The 19,588-nt window shown below is 41.4% G+C and overlaps 1 protein-coding gene across 1 annotated transcript in view; it reads right to left on the reverse strand.

Moving 5' to 3' along the window:
* LOC100341431 (putative C-mannosyltransferase DPY19L2) overlaps window positions 1–19,588 on the reverse strand; it is a 94,580-nt gene that overhangs the window by 5,189 nt on the left and 69,803 nt on the right. The window contains 4 exon segments of the mRNA XM_008261630.5: window positions 8,405–8,530; window positions 9,522–9,621; window positions 14,738–14,912; window positions 16,241–16,360. Of these exon segments, the coding sequence (XP_008259852.3) occupies window positions 8,405–8,530; window positions 9,522–9,621; window positions 14,738–14,912; window positions 16,241–16,360 (521 nt within the window).

A 19,588-nucleotide genomic window follows, 5' to 3' on the forward strand; every position in this document is an offset into this window, starting at 1 on the left:
GGCCCAAGCACTTGGGCCATCCTCCACTGCACTCCCGGGCCACAGCAGAGAGCTGGCCTGGAAGAGGGACAACCGGGACTAGAACCGGGTATGCCAGCGCTGCAGGCAGAGGATTAGCCTATCAAGCCACGGCGCCGGCCCAGATTTACTTTTGTTATATTACAGCTGCACCAACTTTCTATGGACTACCAGTAGCATGATATATCTTTTTGCTCTCCATTAATTTTAACCTATTTATTTACTTTGATTAAATAAATTTCTTGAGGGGACACACTTGATGGTCTTGCCCTAATATGCAGCCTGACAATTCTTGATTTTTAGTTGTGACATATAGTTCCACAATAGTTTCCCACTGCTGCTGTTACAAGTTATAACAAACACAATGGATAAAGCAATATACATGTTCTGTTCTAAATGAGGGTACTGGCAGGGCTCTGAGTTTTGTGCAGGCTCTAAGAGAATCACTTCATGGCCTTCTGCAGCTCCTGGATGCTGGTCTCATTCCTTGTCTTGTGGCCTCATATTACTCTGTTTCTGTCACCACCACCTTTAACTGACTCTTGTCTCCTTTTAAGTTTTCCTTGCAATAACACTGGCCCTACCTGGCTAATCAGGATATTCTTCAGATCTCAAAAGCATTAATTTAATTAATGACATTTGAAAACTTCCTTTCTCCACCTGGATAACATATTTAGGTTCTAGGGATTAAGACATGGATAGCCTATGGCAAGGAGGATGTCATTACTAAGCCTTCCCCAGTCCATTTAAAAGTACTATGACTGCTGATTGTGTCTCAACCTGCCATCTTGCCTCCTGCTTTCTTAATGTGTCCCATTTTATGTTTGCTTCTCTTTTCCAGTTCTTCATTCTTTTGCACGGACTGATTCATACGCTTCCATTTTAATTTTGTTTGCTGCCTTATTAGTTATAGCTCTTATTTCAGTGAATGTTAAAATGTATAGGATATACTTATAGAATAAAAACCTCACACAGTACACTCTGTTTTCTCCATCCCAGACTTACACTATTGTTTTCTTTAAAGTATCATTTATTTTTTTAAAGGAGAGGGAAAAGAAGGGAGGAGGGGAGAGAGAGGGGGAGGGAAAGGGAGAAAGAGGAGACAGGAGAGAGGGAGAGGGGGAGAGAGGGGAGGGGGAGGGAAAGGATAGAGGAGAGAGGAGGGGATGAGAGGGAGGGAGGGAGAATCTTCCATCCACTGGTTACTCGCCAAATGCCTGGCAACAGCCAAAGCTTTGTGATCTATTTTAACTACAGAGGCCTAAAGAGTTAATGTTCTGTAAAATCCTACAGATGCTTTCAAAAATGCTATGTGAAGTAAACAAGTGCCTCTTGTTGAGTTTATAATAAGTTTATAATTTTACACGTGGCAACTTAAAGTCTTTTGTCATCCAGTTTTATATATCAGATTCGCTGCTCATAAAACTAAAGCATTGTTGGTTCTGTGCTTAGCTGTCCTCCTATAGGTTCTGATGGACTTTTTCCAGCCACATCTATTGTATTCAGTATTTTGGGATGGCTCTGCAAAGATGAAGCCAACAATGTATTACAGGTACCAACTGAGAGAAAGTATGGTTAGCTGAGGTTCTAAGAGCAGAAAGTAATTCGAATCAATTGGTAAATAAAAAACAGTTAAAGAGGCTGGCGCCACGGCTCAATAGGCTAATTCTCTGCCTGCGGCGCCGGCACACCAGGTTCTAGTCCCGGTCAGGGCACCAGATTCTGTCCCGGTTGCCCCTCTTCCAGGCCAGCTCTCTGCTGTGGCCAGGGAGTGCAGTGGAGGATGGACTAAGTGCTTGGGCCCTGCACCTCATGGGAGACCAGGAGAAACACCTGGCTCCTGGCTTCGGAACAGCGCGATGCGCCAGTCACAGCGCACGGGCCGTGGCGTCCATTGGAGTGTGAACCAACGGAAAAGGAAGACCTTTCTCTCTCTTTCTCTGTCCACTCTGCCTGTCAAAAAAAAAAAATAAATAAAAATAAAACAGAGTTTAAAAAGCTATTATTGAATCTGCTATTCTATGATATGTGTATACATACTGTATGTCTACATGGGAAAATTTATTAAGAACTCTTTTAATTGGCTTGTAGATAAAACATTGCCCATAAATTTAAACAGCTAAAATTAATCAAAGTTATATTTGATTCATGTGATCTGAATTTCTGTATCAGATGTTTTAAATTTGTTGGTGGAAAGAATCTAAAAATATTTTATATGTTTATGCTTAAGTTTACTGGTTAAACAAGCTACACCATGTTAGATACTTAAGAGATGTTTCCAAATACATGTATTCTTAAAGTTTATAGAAGGCATTGGACCTTCTGGTAAATGTTTTCTTAAGTTAAATCGCTTGCTAAGTTTTCATTTGATATTGCTATTGTCAGCAGGCAATCTAGGACTTTCTCCCTCATTTCTCTATTCTAAGACCAACTTGTTCTCTCATTTCTCTATTCTCTTTGAGGTAGGAAACTAATTCTATTTTGAAGGACTCGCCAAGATGCAAAATTTGACTTCTAGATCTTATAAAAGGGATGGCTAACATTTTTCTGTAATAGTATAGGCAAAATAAGAGCTTAAATTATAATTTCACTATGCCATGGGCACAGTAAACAGGCAAGACCTCCCTTTCAGACCAAAGCGAAAGAAAGTTTTAAAGCGAGGACATAGTTTTCCTCATGGGCATTATCTACCTCAGAAAAACCACTCTCAGAACATGCCTGTGACTACAAACTTCTAGTTTAGGCCGCAAAGATTAGAGATGGGACTTGAGCACCCCCTTGACTTGCATCCTCTGGTCTACTTTAACAAAACCCAGGAGGAAGAGAAAGCTAGGCATCAGAAGCAATGTAAAGATAGGTGGCAGCCTATTAACGGCTGTTCTGTACAGTGATCTGCCCTCATGGAGACATAACAGGCCAGTCTACTGCAGTGGCTTTCAATGTGGTAAGCCTGGGCTTCAGCAGAAGTCAGCTTGTGATAAGCCCTGGCAGCTCTGCCAGCCAAGAAAGAGTTGGATCACCAGAAATGGAACTGCCTTGGAGTCGAAGGACTTCAGGTCAGAGCCACAGATTTTGCTGGCTCCAAGCTGAAAAGCCCTTCACTCATCCCAACTCCCAAAGTGACCACCATAGCTGAGGGGACAGCCAAGTAGGGTCAGCAACATTGCAGGCAGAACTGTAAATTTCTTGTTAGAGATGCCACCTGCCTTTACCTGGCCAGTTAATCTCCCAGGCCAGCTAGGTAATGGAAGCCAACAGGGTGCCTTACCCAAGGAGGGTCACACCTCCCTTAGGATGTACCCTATGTGAAAAGATAGGTAGGTCTGGGCCTCTTAACTTACAAGACCTAAAGCCCACCAGATTATTATCAAGCCCCTTCTGTCAGTTTCTATTTGTCTCTCAATCAGAGAACTTATTTGTGGCTTTGACAGCACCTTTGGTCCTTTAATAATGACTTTGTCTTTTGTTCTAGACCCTGTCTAGCCCACTTGGGTCTCATTCCTTTGTAACCACAGCCTCTACTCGAACATCAACGGCTCTACTCCTAACCTGTGTGTATGATGGTCCTCTCCTCCACTTAATGTTGTATGATTATTCAGAATTTCTCTACAAACCCCTCCACCTGCAAAAGTTGAGTGGTCTTTCTCCCGGTCTTGGCTAGGCTCAGATTTAAACCACGTCCATCTAACAATCCTCACAAGGGTCCAGAGACTCCCCTCATTTCCTCTCCTCTATGAAATCTTTTCATTACCTGGTTAATGCCACTCTTAGCATCAATGGTTGCTATTCTCACCCTGACTCGTATACGACAGTGTCCATTTAAGTGTTTACAGCAGGTGATAATGGCACGAACCAAGGCCTTCAGCAACCAGGCGGTCAACCAAATGCTGCTACAGGGATATATTTGGCTCCCCACCCAGGAGACGGCGGCTAGAGACATCGCCCCATGCCAGTGAAGAGTACCTCATCGCCCCCAGTCAGCAGGAAGTAGCCAGAGAGACTCATCATCGCCCCCTTTCCTACCATCAAAAGGTTGGGATGGTAGCTTTGGGATCCACAAGGAGAGAAGGCCTACACTTCCGGGAATGGAGAGTCCCTACCCGCACTTCCGGGGAAGAAAAGTCCTTGTTAAGGTCCCCATGGGTGCCTAAAGGTCAACCAGTGAGGATCAGACCTGCCTCAACCTTTAACCCCCATGCCCTGTATCTATAAAAGGAGCCCTCCCAACCTCTGATGCACTTCTCTGGCCTCTGCTCTGTTGGGACTGGGGAACCTTGCCCGGGAGCGGAATCCCAATAAAAGCTTGTGAATTTGATTCGTTTGCCTAGGAAGATCTGTTATACGCCAGACACTTGCACATAGTACATTGTTGTTTTTCCCTAATTATCTTTTATGCAAAATTCATGTAAGTAGTTATCCTCTGCATGCTTTTGACTCCTTTGTGTATATCCATATTTCCATCTTGCAAAAAGGACTTTAGTTTATAATTCTTGCAGTACAGGTCTGCTGAAGATTAATTCTTTCAGAATTTGTGTGCAGGAAGTCTCTTTCAACTCCATTTTGGGATATATTTGCAATGAGGATGGGATAATATATTTTTTTTAGTACTTTAAGATGTTACGCCACTATATTTTTGCTTCCATTGTTTCCGGGCAGAAATGTGATAGAAATTCTGTATTTATTACATTCTAGGTATATTTTTTCTGGATCCTTCTAAAGATTTTTCTCTTGATAACTAGTTTGAAAAACGTTATTATGACTTCCCCTAAATATTCCTAATATTTTAATATAAATGGGATTTTAAATTTCATTTTCCATTTTAATAGAAGTAATTTCTGAATGCTGATCCTTTCTTGGTGATATTGGTTTTAACAGCTTTTTAATAAACATGTTATGTTTTTTCCTTATATAAACATTAACTACAAATAGTTTTTCTTCTTCCCTTTCAATCTGTGTGTCTTTACTTTCTTTTTCTGGACTTAACCGCATTTGAATGGCTTCCTTAGAATGTTTTACAGAGTGAAAAGATATTCATCTTTTGATCCCCATCATTCAGAAAACATCCAGCCATTCACCACTAGGCAGGTGTTAGTTATTAGTTGCTTTGTAGACATCCTTTATCATGTTAAATAATCATGCTGAATAGAGTTCTCATTAGCAGGGAGTTTACCAGGACGGAGTGCTTAATTTTATCAAGTACTTTTTCTTGCACATATTCAGACGATTACACAGATTTTCTTTTTAAAATTAATACGGTGGGGGCCGGCACTGTGGCGCAGCGGGTTAAAGCCCTGGCCTGAAGCGCCGGCATCTCATATGGGCACCAGTTTGAGTCCCGGCTGCTCCTCTTCCAATACTGCTCTCTGTTGTGGCCCGGGAAAGCAAAAGATGGTCCAAGTGCTTGGGCCCCTGCACCCATGTGGGAGACCTGGAAGAAGCTTATGGCTCCTGGCTTCAGATTGGCACACCTCTGGCCGTTATGGCAAACTGGGGAGTGAACCAGCGGATGGAAGACCTCTCTCTTTCTCTCCTTCTCTCTGTGTGTAACTCTGACTTTCAAATAAATAACTCTGACTTTCAAATAAATCTTTAAAAATAATAAAAAAAATAGGCCAGCACCGTGGCTCAATAGCCTAATCCTCCACCTTGTGGCGCTGGCACATGGGGTTCTAGTACCGGTTGCCCCTCTTCCAGGCCAGCTCTCTGCTATGGCCAGGGAGTGCAGTGGAGTATGGCCCAAGTCCTTGGGCCCTGCACCCACATGGGAGACCAGGAGAAGCACCTGGCTCCTGGCTTCAGATCAGCGCGATGCACTGGCCACAGCGTGCCAGCTGCGGCAGCCATTGGAGGGTGAACCAACAGCAAAAGGAAGACCTTTCTCTCTGTCTCTCTCTCTCACTGTCCACTCTGCCTGTCAAAAAATACATAAAAATAAAAAAATAAAATATGGTGAATTTAAGCCATTTTTGAATTCTTTAAACCTAATTCTTTAAACCTAATTTAAACCTTGACAGATTTTTTTTTAAAGTATTGCTCAGATCAGCTTACTAATATTTGTGAAGGACTTTTTCATCTATATTTCCAAGGGAAAACTATAGTTTCCTTGTGAAATTTTCTCATTTATCAGGGAAATATAGCTCTCAGCAAATAAGCAGGGAAATGATACTTTTTGCTCTATTTTTTTCTAATATTTTTACAGGGTATTATTTCTTCAATAGTTTTTTTTCCTAAAAACAGTTAATAAAGATTTATTTTATTTATTTGAAAGACAGAGTTAGAGAGAGAGAGAGATACAGACAGAGAGGTCTTCCATCTGCTGGTTCACTCCCCAAATGTCCACAACAGCTGGAGGTGTGCTGATCTGAAGCCAGGAGCCAGGAGCTTTTTCCGGGTCTCCCACATGGGTGCAGGAGCCCAAGGACTTGGGCCATCCTCTACTGTTATCCCAGGCCATAGCAGAGAGCTGGATTGGAAGAGGAGCAGCCAGGACTAGAACCGGTGCCCATATGGGATGCCGGCGCTTCAGGCCAGGGCTTTAACCCATTGCGCCACAGCGCTGGCCCCACAGTAAATATTTACTGAACATCTACTGTCGTAACACAGAATTCTTGATTATTTCCTTCAACACTTTGAGTTATCATCCACATGTTGGTTGAATTCCAATATTTCTGATGGAAAGTCAGATGTTTACAATTTTTTTCTCTCGATACTTTGAAGAGTTTATCTTTGCTTTTTGACTATTATTATGTATCCTGTGGTTTTCTTTGGTTTATCCTAATTAGATTTCTTGAGATTGGATATCTAAGTTAATGGCTTTTTTTTTGAAATTTGAGAAATTTTTGGCCGTTTCAGTGTTTTTTTCTCATTTTTTCTGGTATTAAACTTATCTTTGTGTTTAAACTATTTAATAGTATTACATTGGTATCTGTGGCTTTGACTATTTTTCCTGTTACCTTTGTTCTTTGAGTTGTCTATTCTTTCTTTGTATACCCTCAAAATAACTAATTTTTGTTCTGCTTTTGTTGTTGAGTACATTTGAAGGATTTTCATTTCACTATTATACTTTCAGCTCTAGAATTTCCAATGGGGGGAGGTTCTATTTCTCTGTGGAGATTCCACATCTGTTCACTCAGTGATACCATGGTTTTCTTTATTTCTTAACACACACACACACACACACACACATATACATATACACACACATATACTTTTACCATGTCGTATGTTTATTTTTACCTCAGAAAAGGCTTTGAATATACTCTTAAGAGTGACACTGCAGTCTTTGGCTGCTAAATCTAGCATTTCAGCCAACTTCAATCAGTATCGACTAAGTTCTTCTTTTCAAGTATTGGTCACACTTCCCCATTTGTTTGCATGTCTAATCATTTTTTGTTGAAAACTGGACATGGTAGACAATACATTATAGAAAATCCGGAATCTGGTTCTTGTGATTGTCAATTTGTTGTTGTTTTTTTTTTTTTTTTTTTTTAACAGCAGACAGGCAGAGTTAGAGAGAGGCAGAGAGAAAGGTCTTCCTTTTCCATTGGTTCACCCCCAAATGGCCGCTACGGCCGACACACTGCACTGATCCGAAGCCAGGATCTGCTTCCTCCTGGTCTCCCATGCAGGTGCAGGGCCCAAGGACTTGGGCCATCCTCCACTGCCTTCCCGGGCCACAGCAGAGAGCTGGACTGGAAGAAGAGAAACCAGGACAGAATCCTGCGCCCTGACCGGGACTAGAACCCGGGATGCCGGTGCTGCAGGTGGAGGATTAGCCTAGCGAGCCGAGGCACCGGCCTGTTGCTACTCTTTTAATAGGCAGTTAATGTCTCTGGAGTCCGTCATGTGTTGTACCTGATGTTTCTGCTTAGACATCTAAACAAAGGCTTTAAGAGATTTCACTGAATATCTTGGAATTTTATTATTTTTAGAGATATGAAGTTCAGAAACTTAAACCTTTTAATTAGAAATGTTTCTCATGTCATTTTGAGGTATGTGATACTTTTTTCTTTAGTTCTTACAAATCCAAATATAATTCAGCTGTAGTAGCAAAATGCTAGCATCTGATCTTGTTATAAATTCAAATCTGTAAGTCAAACATCTAATAAAAATTTTCATAAAAATTTCACATTAACAAGCTAAGTTTAAGATGTTAAATTTAAATGGAAAATTGGGATACTAAAATATAGCATAATTTTTGTAATTAGATTTTATTTAAAGTATAATTTTACCTTCCTAGGTGAAATAATTTTAACTAAAACACCACTGTAATATTTTAATGGAATTTATTTTTTTAAGTTCTTAAGGAACCAGAACTACTGTAACAAAGTAAAACATTTTTTGTTTAAAAATATACCATATCATAAATCATGGAGTCAATACTCACTTAGTTCTTACAACACACCAGGCCTCTTCTAAAATGTAATAATTTACATGTAACTCCAACAATTTATCTCTCACTTCTTTTGCAGACTTTCGACTGTATGCAGAATAAACTATTTTTGTCCGAGCCCTTTAAATTTTAACAAGAGGTTAAAACATTTTAAAGTAAATACTAATAGAAAGACTAAGAAAATACTGCTAATAAATCAAGACCTTACCCCTCTTACTGAATTGAGTGTGTGTGTGTGTGTGTGTGTGTGTATCCCAAAATGATATAATGTTGTTCTGGGAACAGCAGTTTCCATATTCCTATTTATATTTTGAAAGTGCTAAAACTTAGAGCCATTTTTCTTTTGTAGATACTGCTTATTAATGTATAAACTAGTCTATGGCTATACTTGATAGTAAAACAATGACTTAGGGTATAAAATTTGCTTCACATAATTCCTAAAATAATTATATAATGTCATATGTTTCTATAGAGACTAAATGTAGTACAAACATAGATTTCAGGATATAATGTCATCAATAGACATTCCAAAAAACACATCAATTGAAGCTAAATATAGCAATTAGGACATTTGAAAAGTGGGCATCTAGCATATTAAAGCAGACTGAAAAATCACCTTAACAGAACTGAGAAATGGACATTCACTAAAATATGGTGGAACAGGTTTTCTGAACTTATGTGGGAATATTCCTGAACAAACTGAAATTCTGAACAAATTGCTATCTCTGCATAATACTTAGGATTTGAAGTATATAGGATATTCCCTTTTGCCACAACCAGAGGTGAACCTTTAAATAATTCAAAAATTTACCTCTAACAATAGACCAAAAATCCAGTGAAAGGAAAGATTACACTGACCATTAATGGAATGAACAACTTGATTTTTTAAAATCAGCCACTTAAAGAAAACAAAACTTTTAGACTTTGGTAGAAATTAGAGTTCTCATAATCAGCCAGCAAAATGCTCTAAATTTTCAAAAGCACACACAGTAAAATGTAGGTACCTCCTGTGTGTGAGTGTGTGTGTGCACGTGCAGTGACTTTTCGCTATTCCTGAGTTCAGGAATAAGTAGCTAGTGAATGTGGTTGAAATACTCAATTGGCTGCCAACCTCAAGTCTGCATCCTCATAATGTGGGTGGTTCACAATGGGATGAAGTGTAGACAGCTTGACACTTGCCATTGTAGGCATGGCACCTGCAAAAACAGCATCTGGAAGACAAGATTCCACAATCTGTAACATATGAACCCAAATTAAGAAAGATGAAACATATTTAAATGATTACTGTTGGCATCATTCTTTTCACTCACTCAATATTTATTTACCAATTGTCTTCCTCAATAAAGCTAAATTTTGGTAACTGTTACTAGGTACTGGAACTGTCCTCAGTATTTTTACAGTGATTAAATGATTTAATTTGTCCAACTCTATGAGGTGAGTTCTCTGTTCTTGTTTTATGGATGAGGAAGTAGAACATTAAAGTTAAGTAACTTGCCTGGGACTGCAGAGAAGAGAAGAGGAGAAATCCTGAGCTAGAGGAACCCAAAGCTCAGGGCCAGTGTCATCCAAAAGAAAATTAATTATACCAGCTGAGCCAGAGCTAGAACCCCAGAGATCCATCTACAGAAGAGACAGACAGACACAGAGCTGGGGGAGGGCGGATGCACTCCTGCCACCCACACACCTTCCTTCTCTTTGGATCGGAGATAAATATGATCACAACAGGGAAGAGCAAGACACTGTCCTACTAATATACTGAAGTCCTCACGTGGCTACCGCACGGATTGGAGAAAGTTATCTTCTCTGACTGGGCAGAGCCCCACTAGTGCACGGCTTAATTAGTGGACTGAAGGTTGGATTTCAGTCCCACGTGTCCTCTTAACTAGTCACTTTTATACAATGTACAAACTATAAAACCTTACAGCATAGACCTGAACATAGCAATGGTTCCACTCATATTATGGAACTTTAAGCAGCTTTTAATAAACATGAAAAAATCATGAGAGAACTCGTAATAATAAAATAAATCATTTAAGAAAATCAAAGAGACAGCTAAAACTGAGATGGGCTCTGTGGGAGCTATCGTGGGTGAGCTGCCAAACATAGGCTCTCCTAGAAACCGGAGACAAACCCTGAAATAAAATAAAGACAAGACCCAAGAAAAGGATCAAAGAGTAGGTGTCTTGAAATGCTCCGGAAACAGCTGTACCTGGGGAGGAGCAAACAACCTGTATGCCTGTGTGCCTGCAGGAAACCTCAGTGGGGACTGGAGACCTGCTTGGCAGCTCCCAGTGGGGAGTCACGCCCCACATCATAGGCCTGAGCTGAAGCATTTAACATTTACCTTAAAGATGGTGAGCTACGAAAACGGTGGCTAGCAAAAGATATATAAGAGGAATCTAACTCAAAGCGTTACATAAAAAAAAAATAAGAAAATCACAGTGAAGAATCGATGCCAAAGAAAAGTAAATTTCAAAAGTAGTCTAAGATTATAAATTTAGATTCAGTTAATATTGTAGAATATGCTTATTCTCTGGAAAAAGATTTTAAAGGGTTTTTAAAATATATATCTTTATTCTTTTGAGAGGCAAAGAGAGGGCGAGAGCGTGCTCCCCATCCACTGGTTCCCTTCCTGAATGTCTGCAGCAGTGGGAAGCTGGGACCTGAATCTCAGTTTCCTATGCAGGTGGCAGGGACCCAACCAGTTCAGTTCCACCGCTGCCTCCCAGAGTCTGCATTATCAGGAAGCTGGTGTCAGGAGCCAGAGCCAGGAGTTAAACCCAGGCACTCCAACGTAAAACATGAAAATCCTAACTAGCATCCTAACCACAAGGCCGAATGCCCACCCCTGCTTGAGGGAGTTTTGGATAAAGATATGAAAAAGTTGAGGGGCTGGCACAGAGGCGTAGCAGGTGGGGCCACTGCCTGCAGTGCCAACATCCCACGTGGGTGCCGGTTCAAGTCCTGGCTGCTCCACTTCCAATCCAGCTCTCTGCTATAGCTTGGGAGAACAGTAGAAGATGGCCCAAGTCCTTGGGACTCTGCACCTGTGTGGGATACCCAGAGGAAGCTCCTGGCTCCTGGCTTTGGATCTGTGCAGCTCCTGCCATTGTGGCCATCTGGGGAGTGAACCAGCGGATGGAAGCCCCCCTTATCCCCTCCCTGACTCTCTGTATCTCCACCTTTAAAATAAATATATAATTTTTTAAAATTGAGCTAAAAGAATTTTTGGAGTATTTAAAATTAGGCTTTATATTCATTAATAACAACCTCACAGAAGACAATGCTCAGAGAGAGGTATTTAAAACATTCACAGAAAATGAGTATTTTGAAATGCATGATTTTCAAAAGTTTTTTGCACCAAATAAACTTGTACTAATTTGTCATAACATCTGAACAGGAATGATCTGGTTTGTGCCACTTAAGAAGGACAAGATAGGCTGGTGCCTTGGCTCACTAGGCTAATCCTCCGCCTGTGGTGCCGGTACTCCGGGTTCTAGTTCCAGTCCAGGCGCTGGATTCTGTCCCAGTTGCTCCTCTTCCAGTCCAGCACTCTGCTGTGGCTCAGGAAGGCAGTGGAGGATGGCCCAAGTACTCAGGCCCTGCACCGGAATGGTAGACCAGGGGGAAGCACCTGGCTCCTGCCTTCGGATCCGTGCAGTGTGCTGGCCGTGGCGGCCATTTTGGGGGGTGAACCAACGGAAGGAAGACCTTTGTCTCTCTCTCACTAACTCTGCTTGTCAAAAAGAAAAAAAAAAAAAAAAAAAGGAAGGACAAGATAGGGGTCGGGGCTGTGGCACAGTAGGCTAAGCCTCCACCTAAGCTGCTGGCATCCCATATGGGTGCCGGTTTGTGTCCCAACTACTCCACCTCTGATCCAGCTCTCTGCTATGGCCTGGGAAAGCTGTGGAAGATGGCCCAAGTGCTTGGGCCTCTGCACCCACATGGGAGACCTGGAAGAAGCTCCTGGCTCCTGGCTTCAGATTGGCCCAGCTCCAGCTGTTGCAGCCATTTGGGGAGTGAACCAACAGAAGGAAGACCTTTCTCTCTGTCTCCCTCTCTACCTCTGCCTCTCAAATAAATAAATAGAATCTTTTTTAAAAAAAGTACAATATATCAGTTTGAAAAGATCTTCTATCAGAGCAACATGAATTCTTGGTGAAGACTTGACAGGTCATTTCCAGGATCAAATGCCCCAAAGAAATCAGCAGTTTGCTGAAAACGAAGCCTGCAACAACAGACCATACACATTAACTGGTGAGAAAAAAATTGATCTTCTTTGTGCTCTGATTGAAGAAGACTGACAATTAACAGAAGAAACAAAATTTAATGCCACAGACATCTCAGATGGTTCCGCTTACACAATTCTGACTGAAAAATTAAAGTGGAATTAGCATTCTGCTTGATGGGTGACAAGGCTGCTGCACCCAAATCAGCTGCTGACTCGAGCAGAGCTCTCAAGTGTACACATTAAGTTCAAGCAGCTGGAAACAAGATGCGGAGGCATTTCTTAAATGAATTAGGACAGGAGATGAAGTGTGGTAGAGCCATGGTGGTCCTGAAGACCAAGCACAACCAGAGGGGGCGTGGCCCAGCCAGAGTGAAAGCACACTGGTCAAGAAAGCCCCAGGAAGAGCTTCCCTGGGGAGTTCTTCACCACCAGGACGTCAGCGCCCACTCCTCTCACGAAACAGGGGCAGCTCTGTGAAGGTGTGAATCCTGATTTGGCTCCTTCTGATTTCTGTTTGTTTCCTTAAATTAATTATGTAAAGTAGACTGCTTTGATATGGTTCAATTCCCAGGATGCTTAGTTTATCTTGTAGTAAGGGAGGGAGGGAGGGAAAGAGAGAGGGAGGGAGGGAGGGAGGGAAGGAAGGCAGGGAGGGAGGGAGGGAGGGAAGGAAGGCAGGGAGGGAGGGAGGGAGGGAGGGAAAGAGAGAGAGAGGGAAGAGAGAGAGGGAAGGGAGGGAGGGAAAGAGAGAGAGAGGGAAGGAAGGAAGGGAGGAAGGGAGGGAGGGAGGGAGGGAGGGAGGGAGGGAGGAAGGAAATCCTGTCATTTTCAACAACATGGATGCAACTGGAAATCATCATACTTCGTGAAATAAGCCAGTCCCTAAAGGACAAATACCATATGTTCTCCCCGATCTGTGGTAACTAATAGAGAACCTAAAAGGTAATCTACAGAAGTAAAATTGACACTTTGAGATATGATAACTTTGAACAGCTCTTGTCTTGAAGAGTTAAAATTGTATATGTGCGGGTGTAAAAAGTTAAGCTGAAGCTTACAGGTTTAAACCTTCCTGGTGCAGCTGTGAAAATAAGACAGAGTGAAGTAGCACCTTGACAGTAGGGACTCCATTTTGGAGCACTTGAGACTCCATTCTGGAAAAGCACCCCCCCACCGTAAGACTCTGGTCTGAAACTATGATCTCAAATAGTCGGACAATAGCACTGCACTACATCACCCTTGGCAGAGCACAAAAACCCCCTAGCATGACTGTTCAAGCTTAAAAGTAGAAAGGTTGCACCTGGGTTACCTGGGCTATTAATGAAGATGTAATTTGTCTATGTCTTAAGATCATAATTGCTGATTGTAAGATTTTAGCAACCGCTTAGCAACCATATATTCTCTTCCCCCCTCCCGATTTTGCGGTTTTTGCCTTTATAAACCCTATGCTGTAGTTCCTCGCTGCTCCTCTGTTCTTATATGTTCAGAGAGCCCCAACATGTTGGATCAATAAATCTTTAACCCTTTGCTGGTTGCATGAGAGAAAAGTCTCTTGGAGTCGTTTTTCGGGCGGTGGGCGTTTTCAGACCCTAACAGTCTCAACTGTTGAGGAACGGGTTTTTTTTTTCCCATACCATTTGTTGAACTCTTTACTTAGTATAATCTTATGTGTATAAAGTTAATTGAAAATAGATCTTAGTAAAAACTAAAAAAATGTGAATAGGAGAGGGAGGAGCAAGAAGGGTGGGAATACGAATGGGAAGATGGGTAGGGTAGGAAGAATCACTGTGTTCCTAAAGTTGTATTTATGAAATGCATGTAGTTTTTATGCCTTAAATAAAATGTTGCTGGGGGAAAATATTTAAATAAAAAATAAAAATTGTTTATCATCACTTACAAAAACATCTTGAACTTGATGTAACTTATGCTGAGAAATAGGTTGCATTTTTACTTTTATCTTTTAATTCTATTTCCATGAACTTTTTGAAGTCTTCTCATAAATGTACATAAAATATATGAAATAATTATACAGCTACATAATGTGTGTGTATGTGTGTGTGTATAAAACTAAACATACGTATAATCAAATAGCCACATACCTGGTCTGGTATTGTATCTGATCCAGTGAATAAGTTCTTCCTGAGGCAAATTATTAAATTCTCCTATTATGCTCCATTGATTATGGAGGTTTGCACAACCTTGTAATGACATCACTGTTAAAATGCCAAAGATAACATTCTCAAAACGAATTCTGCAAAAAAGCCAGCCAAAGAGCTGAAATGAAAGAAACCACTTATTTATAATTCTTATATAAAATCATAAAATTGAGTCAATAAAAAAATTGAGTCAATAATAAATTTGCACCTATAGAGTCAAAAAATTCTCATTTTACAGTTTAAACCAAAATGATTGCCCTTTGTTATCAGTACACAAATACACAGAACTCCTATCTGTTGTTTAAAAACAACAAATATGTTGGAATTTCAGGGCCTGGTTGAAAATCGAACTTTCCTCTTGAAAGAATTTGGGAGAGAATATCTGATCATAGTATTGATTTACTGCCAGGAATCAAAGTTAGTGAAAGAATTTTGAAACATCTTAGAATGAAGTCCCTTAATATCTGGCTGTCTTTCATGAAAATCTCGAATCACTAGGAAAGCCCATTAGCATTGACACATAACCCTCTTCTTAGATAAACAGACATTATGGTATTGTAAAGCAGTACACTCACACTCAAAACTAAATAAGGTGTTTCTACACGGGCCTTTATCCCAACATGCTAGGTATTTTATCTTGCTACTTTAATGTTAGATACAATTAGGAAACTCCAGAACGGACAGATTTTCTTGGGGATTCTCTAATCCAAACAGGAATGTACTAGAGCAATTATTTTGCATGCACTCAGTTTTTTTTTTTTTTTTTTTTTTTTTTTTTTGGACAGGCAGAGTGGACAGTGAGAGAGAGAGACAGAGAGAAAGGTCTTCCTTTTGCCGTTGGTTCACCCTCCAATGGCCGCCGCGGCCGGCACACTGCGGCCGGCGCACCGCGCTGATCCGATGGCAGGAGCCAGGTGCTTTTCCTGGTCTCCCATGGGGTGCAGGGCCCAAGCACCTGGGCCATCCTCCACTGCACTCCCTGGCCACAGCAGAGGGCTGGCCTGGAAGAGGGGCAACCAGGACAGAATCCGGCGCCCCGACCGGGACTAGAACCCGGTGTGCCGGCGCCGCTAGGCGGAGGATTAGCCTAGTGAGCCGCGGCGCCGGCCCCAATGCAATCAGTTTTTGATAAGTACTTTGGGGTAGATGCGATGGGCCAGAAAACTTTTACAAACCCAAACTCCGAAAGATTGTGAATAAGATACCAACCAAGGGGAAAGAGAGAGCCTCATCCCACTTGTCATGGAATTATCAGTTAAAGTCTAGGAGTAATTTTCTGATACTTGAAGTTTTTCTTACTCTACAGTGAGTCATGAACTAATACTCTACATCCTTTAAGTTAGATACAACACTTGGTGTTTTTATGTTTCAGATCATTCAGCAAAGCCATGGTATCTGTAGCTGCTCCAGTTATTATAGTGCACTATTCAAAAATTAATCCCTTACCCGTCGTGAGCAGAGCAAGGAAGCCATAATACACATGTGTGGTGTCAAAAACAGCTTCAGCCTCATAATTAAAACGGCAAGGCCAGTAAATGCCAACAACTGCAGTGCGTGAAAAATCAGCTATAAAAACACAAATAAAACAAAATGACATTTTTGCTTTCTATGTTTTAAAATTAATAAACAAAGCACCTTTAAACTATTATTCATTCAGACACAGATCTTCTAACTTCATGACAAATCTATTACTACTTATTCATTCATTCAGCAAAGATTTCACAAATGCATGAAACTCATAGATGCCAGGCTCTGTGTGTTGAGGATACAACAGTCGCTGCTATCTTCCCTTGTGAGGCTGGCACTTCAGTTTATTTGATAAAGAGAGTCAGATGGTAAATATACATCACAAATAAATCAATCCATGAAAGTACAATGGGCAGGAAAATGGGGCAGGAAAAGAAGCCAAAGGGTGCAGGATATGGGATGCCACCGCAGCTGGGAAGAGCAGGTGTTATGTACAAGGATTTGTGCAAAGTGAGAGGAGAGCAATGGACACGAGACACATGGGATGCTTTTCCCAAGTGTGTGTGCCATTCAGTCAACAAGAGAAACCACAGAACAACATAAACTATATCATTTTTAAAGTAGTAGTAGTATTAAGTCTTTGTACTAATTAATAGGATACCCTACTTTGATCAAGGTGGGTCTCCAATGAGCAAGTCAAGCAAAACTTTTATAACAGAAATATATAAAATGTCAACTTCTCACTAGAACACGGATATGAAAATGGGCAAATAATGCAACAAAAAGCATATGACAAGTATATGTTCTAATTCACTTACATTCAAAGAAATGTCAAAGATAATGAGATTTCATCTACCAAACTGATATTAATAGATTGTCAGAATGCAATGAAACAAACACTGAAAGAATAGCTCAATACAGGGGGTTGGCGTTGTGGCGCAGCGGGTTAAAGCCTTGGCCTGCAGTGCCAGCATCCCATATGGGTGCCGGTTCTAGTACCGGCTGCTCCTCTTCTGATTCAGCTCTCTGCTATGACCTGGGAAAGCAGTGGAAGATGGCCCAAGTGTTTGGGCCCTTGCACCCACATGGGAGACCAGAAGAAGCTCCTGGCTCCTGGCTTTGGATTGGCGCAGCTCTGGCCATTGTGGCCATCTGGAGAGTGAACCAGTGGATGGAAGATCTCTCTCTTTCTCTACCTCTCTCAGTAACTCTTTCAAATTAATAAAATAAATATTTAATAAAAAAATCAATACATTTTTTTAATTTAAAAAAATGTTTATTGGGGCCAGTGCTGTGGCATAGCGGGTAAAGCTGCCGTCTGCAGTGCTGGCATCCCATATGAGCACTAGTTGGAGTCCTGGCTGCTCCACATCCGATCCAGCTCTCTGCTGTGGCCTGGGAAAGCAGTAGAAGATGGCCCAGGTGCTTAGGCCCCCGCACCCATGTGGGAGGCCAGGAGAAAGCTCCAGGCTCCTGGCTTTGGATCAGCACAGTTCCAGCTGTTGCAGCCAATTGGGGAGTAAACCAGCAGATGGCAGCTCTCTCTCTCTCTGCCTCTCCTTCTCTCTCTGTGTAACTCTTTCAAATAAATAAATAAATATTTTAAAAAATGTTTATTGAGGGCCTAAAAAAGTGCCAATACCATTGACTTAATTTCCATTCCAGGAATTAAGGGAATAATAAAAATGCAAAGATGATGACTGAATGTAGGAAACAACCTAAGTGGTCAATAAAGTGGAATTAGCAACTAAATCACTACTGTTCCCCAAGTACACAGTCATTAAACGTGATATGTAATGGCATGGAAGAGCTTTCAGGGTGTAAGACTGTACACACAGAATCCTAATAATTCTATGAAAAACGTCTACGTGAGGCTGACAGACTAAGCCACCTCTTTCAACACTGGCCTCCCATACTGGAGGGTCAGTTTGGCTAGAGTCCCAGCTGTTGTGCTTCTGTTTAATCTCCCTGCTAATGCACCTGGGAAAGCAACAGTACGTGGTCCAGTACTTGGGCCCCTGTCCCCAACGAGGGAGAGACCTGGATGGAGTTCTAGGCTCCTGGCCTCAGCATGGCCGTTGTGGCCATTTGGCGATTGAACCAGTGGATGGAAGATCTCTCCCTTTGTCTCTCCCTGTCACTCTGCTTTTCAAATAAATATAAATTAGAAAAAAAGTCTATGCACATATATGTACATGTCCAGAGCTGGTGGGGAGGAGGGTACTGTAAGAAAACAACCAAAAGTTAACAGCAGGTACTTTAGAGTATTAATTTTTCTGTCTTTTTGCAATTTTCAAATGTTATATTTTACTCAGAAATACATAGTTTATATTTAAAATAGAATGGCAAAAGCTGGACCCAAAATGTTTAAATTCTTTTTCATATTTATTGGACACAATGTTGGAATGGGGGAAACTTAATTTCAAAATCAATCCTTTATTTTTCTTTAACCAAACTCATCTTTGGGCATGATTAATTGTGGACACGTTGTGGAGAGAATGAGAAACACCAACCTCATTTCATTTCTAAATAAGTCCTTTTGTTTCAAACCACTAAAGCACAGATTGGTAGATTGCAGAAGCCGTCGATTTTAATCACCTATCCACAACAGGCATCTCTTCTACAGATCCACAGACATTCCATATCAGAGTGCCTGAGTTGAGTCTCCCCTCCTCTTTCCATTCCAGCAGCTGTGATGGCTCAAGTACTTGGGCCCCTACCACCTACATAGGTGACCCAGACTAAGTTCCCAGCTCCTGGCTTCAGCCTTGCTGGGGGCATTTAGAGAGTAAAACAGCAGCTGGAAGATCAATCCGTCTCTGTCTCCGTTTATCTTTCAAATAAAATGAAAATTTAAAAAAATTAAAGGTACTAATTTGATAAAATATAGGCAAATACACTCTACAGGAGAAAAAAATAGTAACAAGATCCTTTCAGCTAAGGAACCACCAGTATCACAACAATAGGGAGGTAACTCAGGGTCTGTTTAGTGAGCTGAGGGACACAGCCTATTAGTGATTCAGAGCACTGGTGGAGAATTACCCTAACAAATCCTCACCTAGCTGAAACACTGGGGAAGATGAATTCTTTCGTTTTCATCACATATTCAGTGAGCAGTGCCCCGGCCTCCACCCAGGTCTTAGGCCTCTGCAGCCTCTCATCTCTAAAGTGACAACAGTCCCTGTCCTCAAATAGTAGGGAGACATTCACCAAGGGAGTCCTGGGTCGCAGAGGGGTGAAAAGTCGGCCTCACATCCCACGGACAGAAAACTCCTCATGGACCCTCAAAATGTGCCATCCCTTCCAGAAAAATCTGCTCTCTTTAAA

The sequence above is a fragment of the Oryctolagus cuniculus genome, chromosome 16 (assembly GCF_051225735.1).
Source record: "Oryctolagus cuniculus isolate XC-2025 breed Fujian yellow rabbit chromosome 16, ASM5122573v1, whole genome shotgun sequence".
Taxonomy (NCBI): Eukaryota; Metazoa; Chordata; class Mammalia; order Lagomorpha; family Leporidae; genus Oryctolagus; species Oryctolagus cuniculus.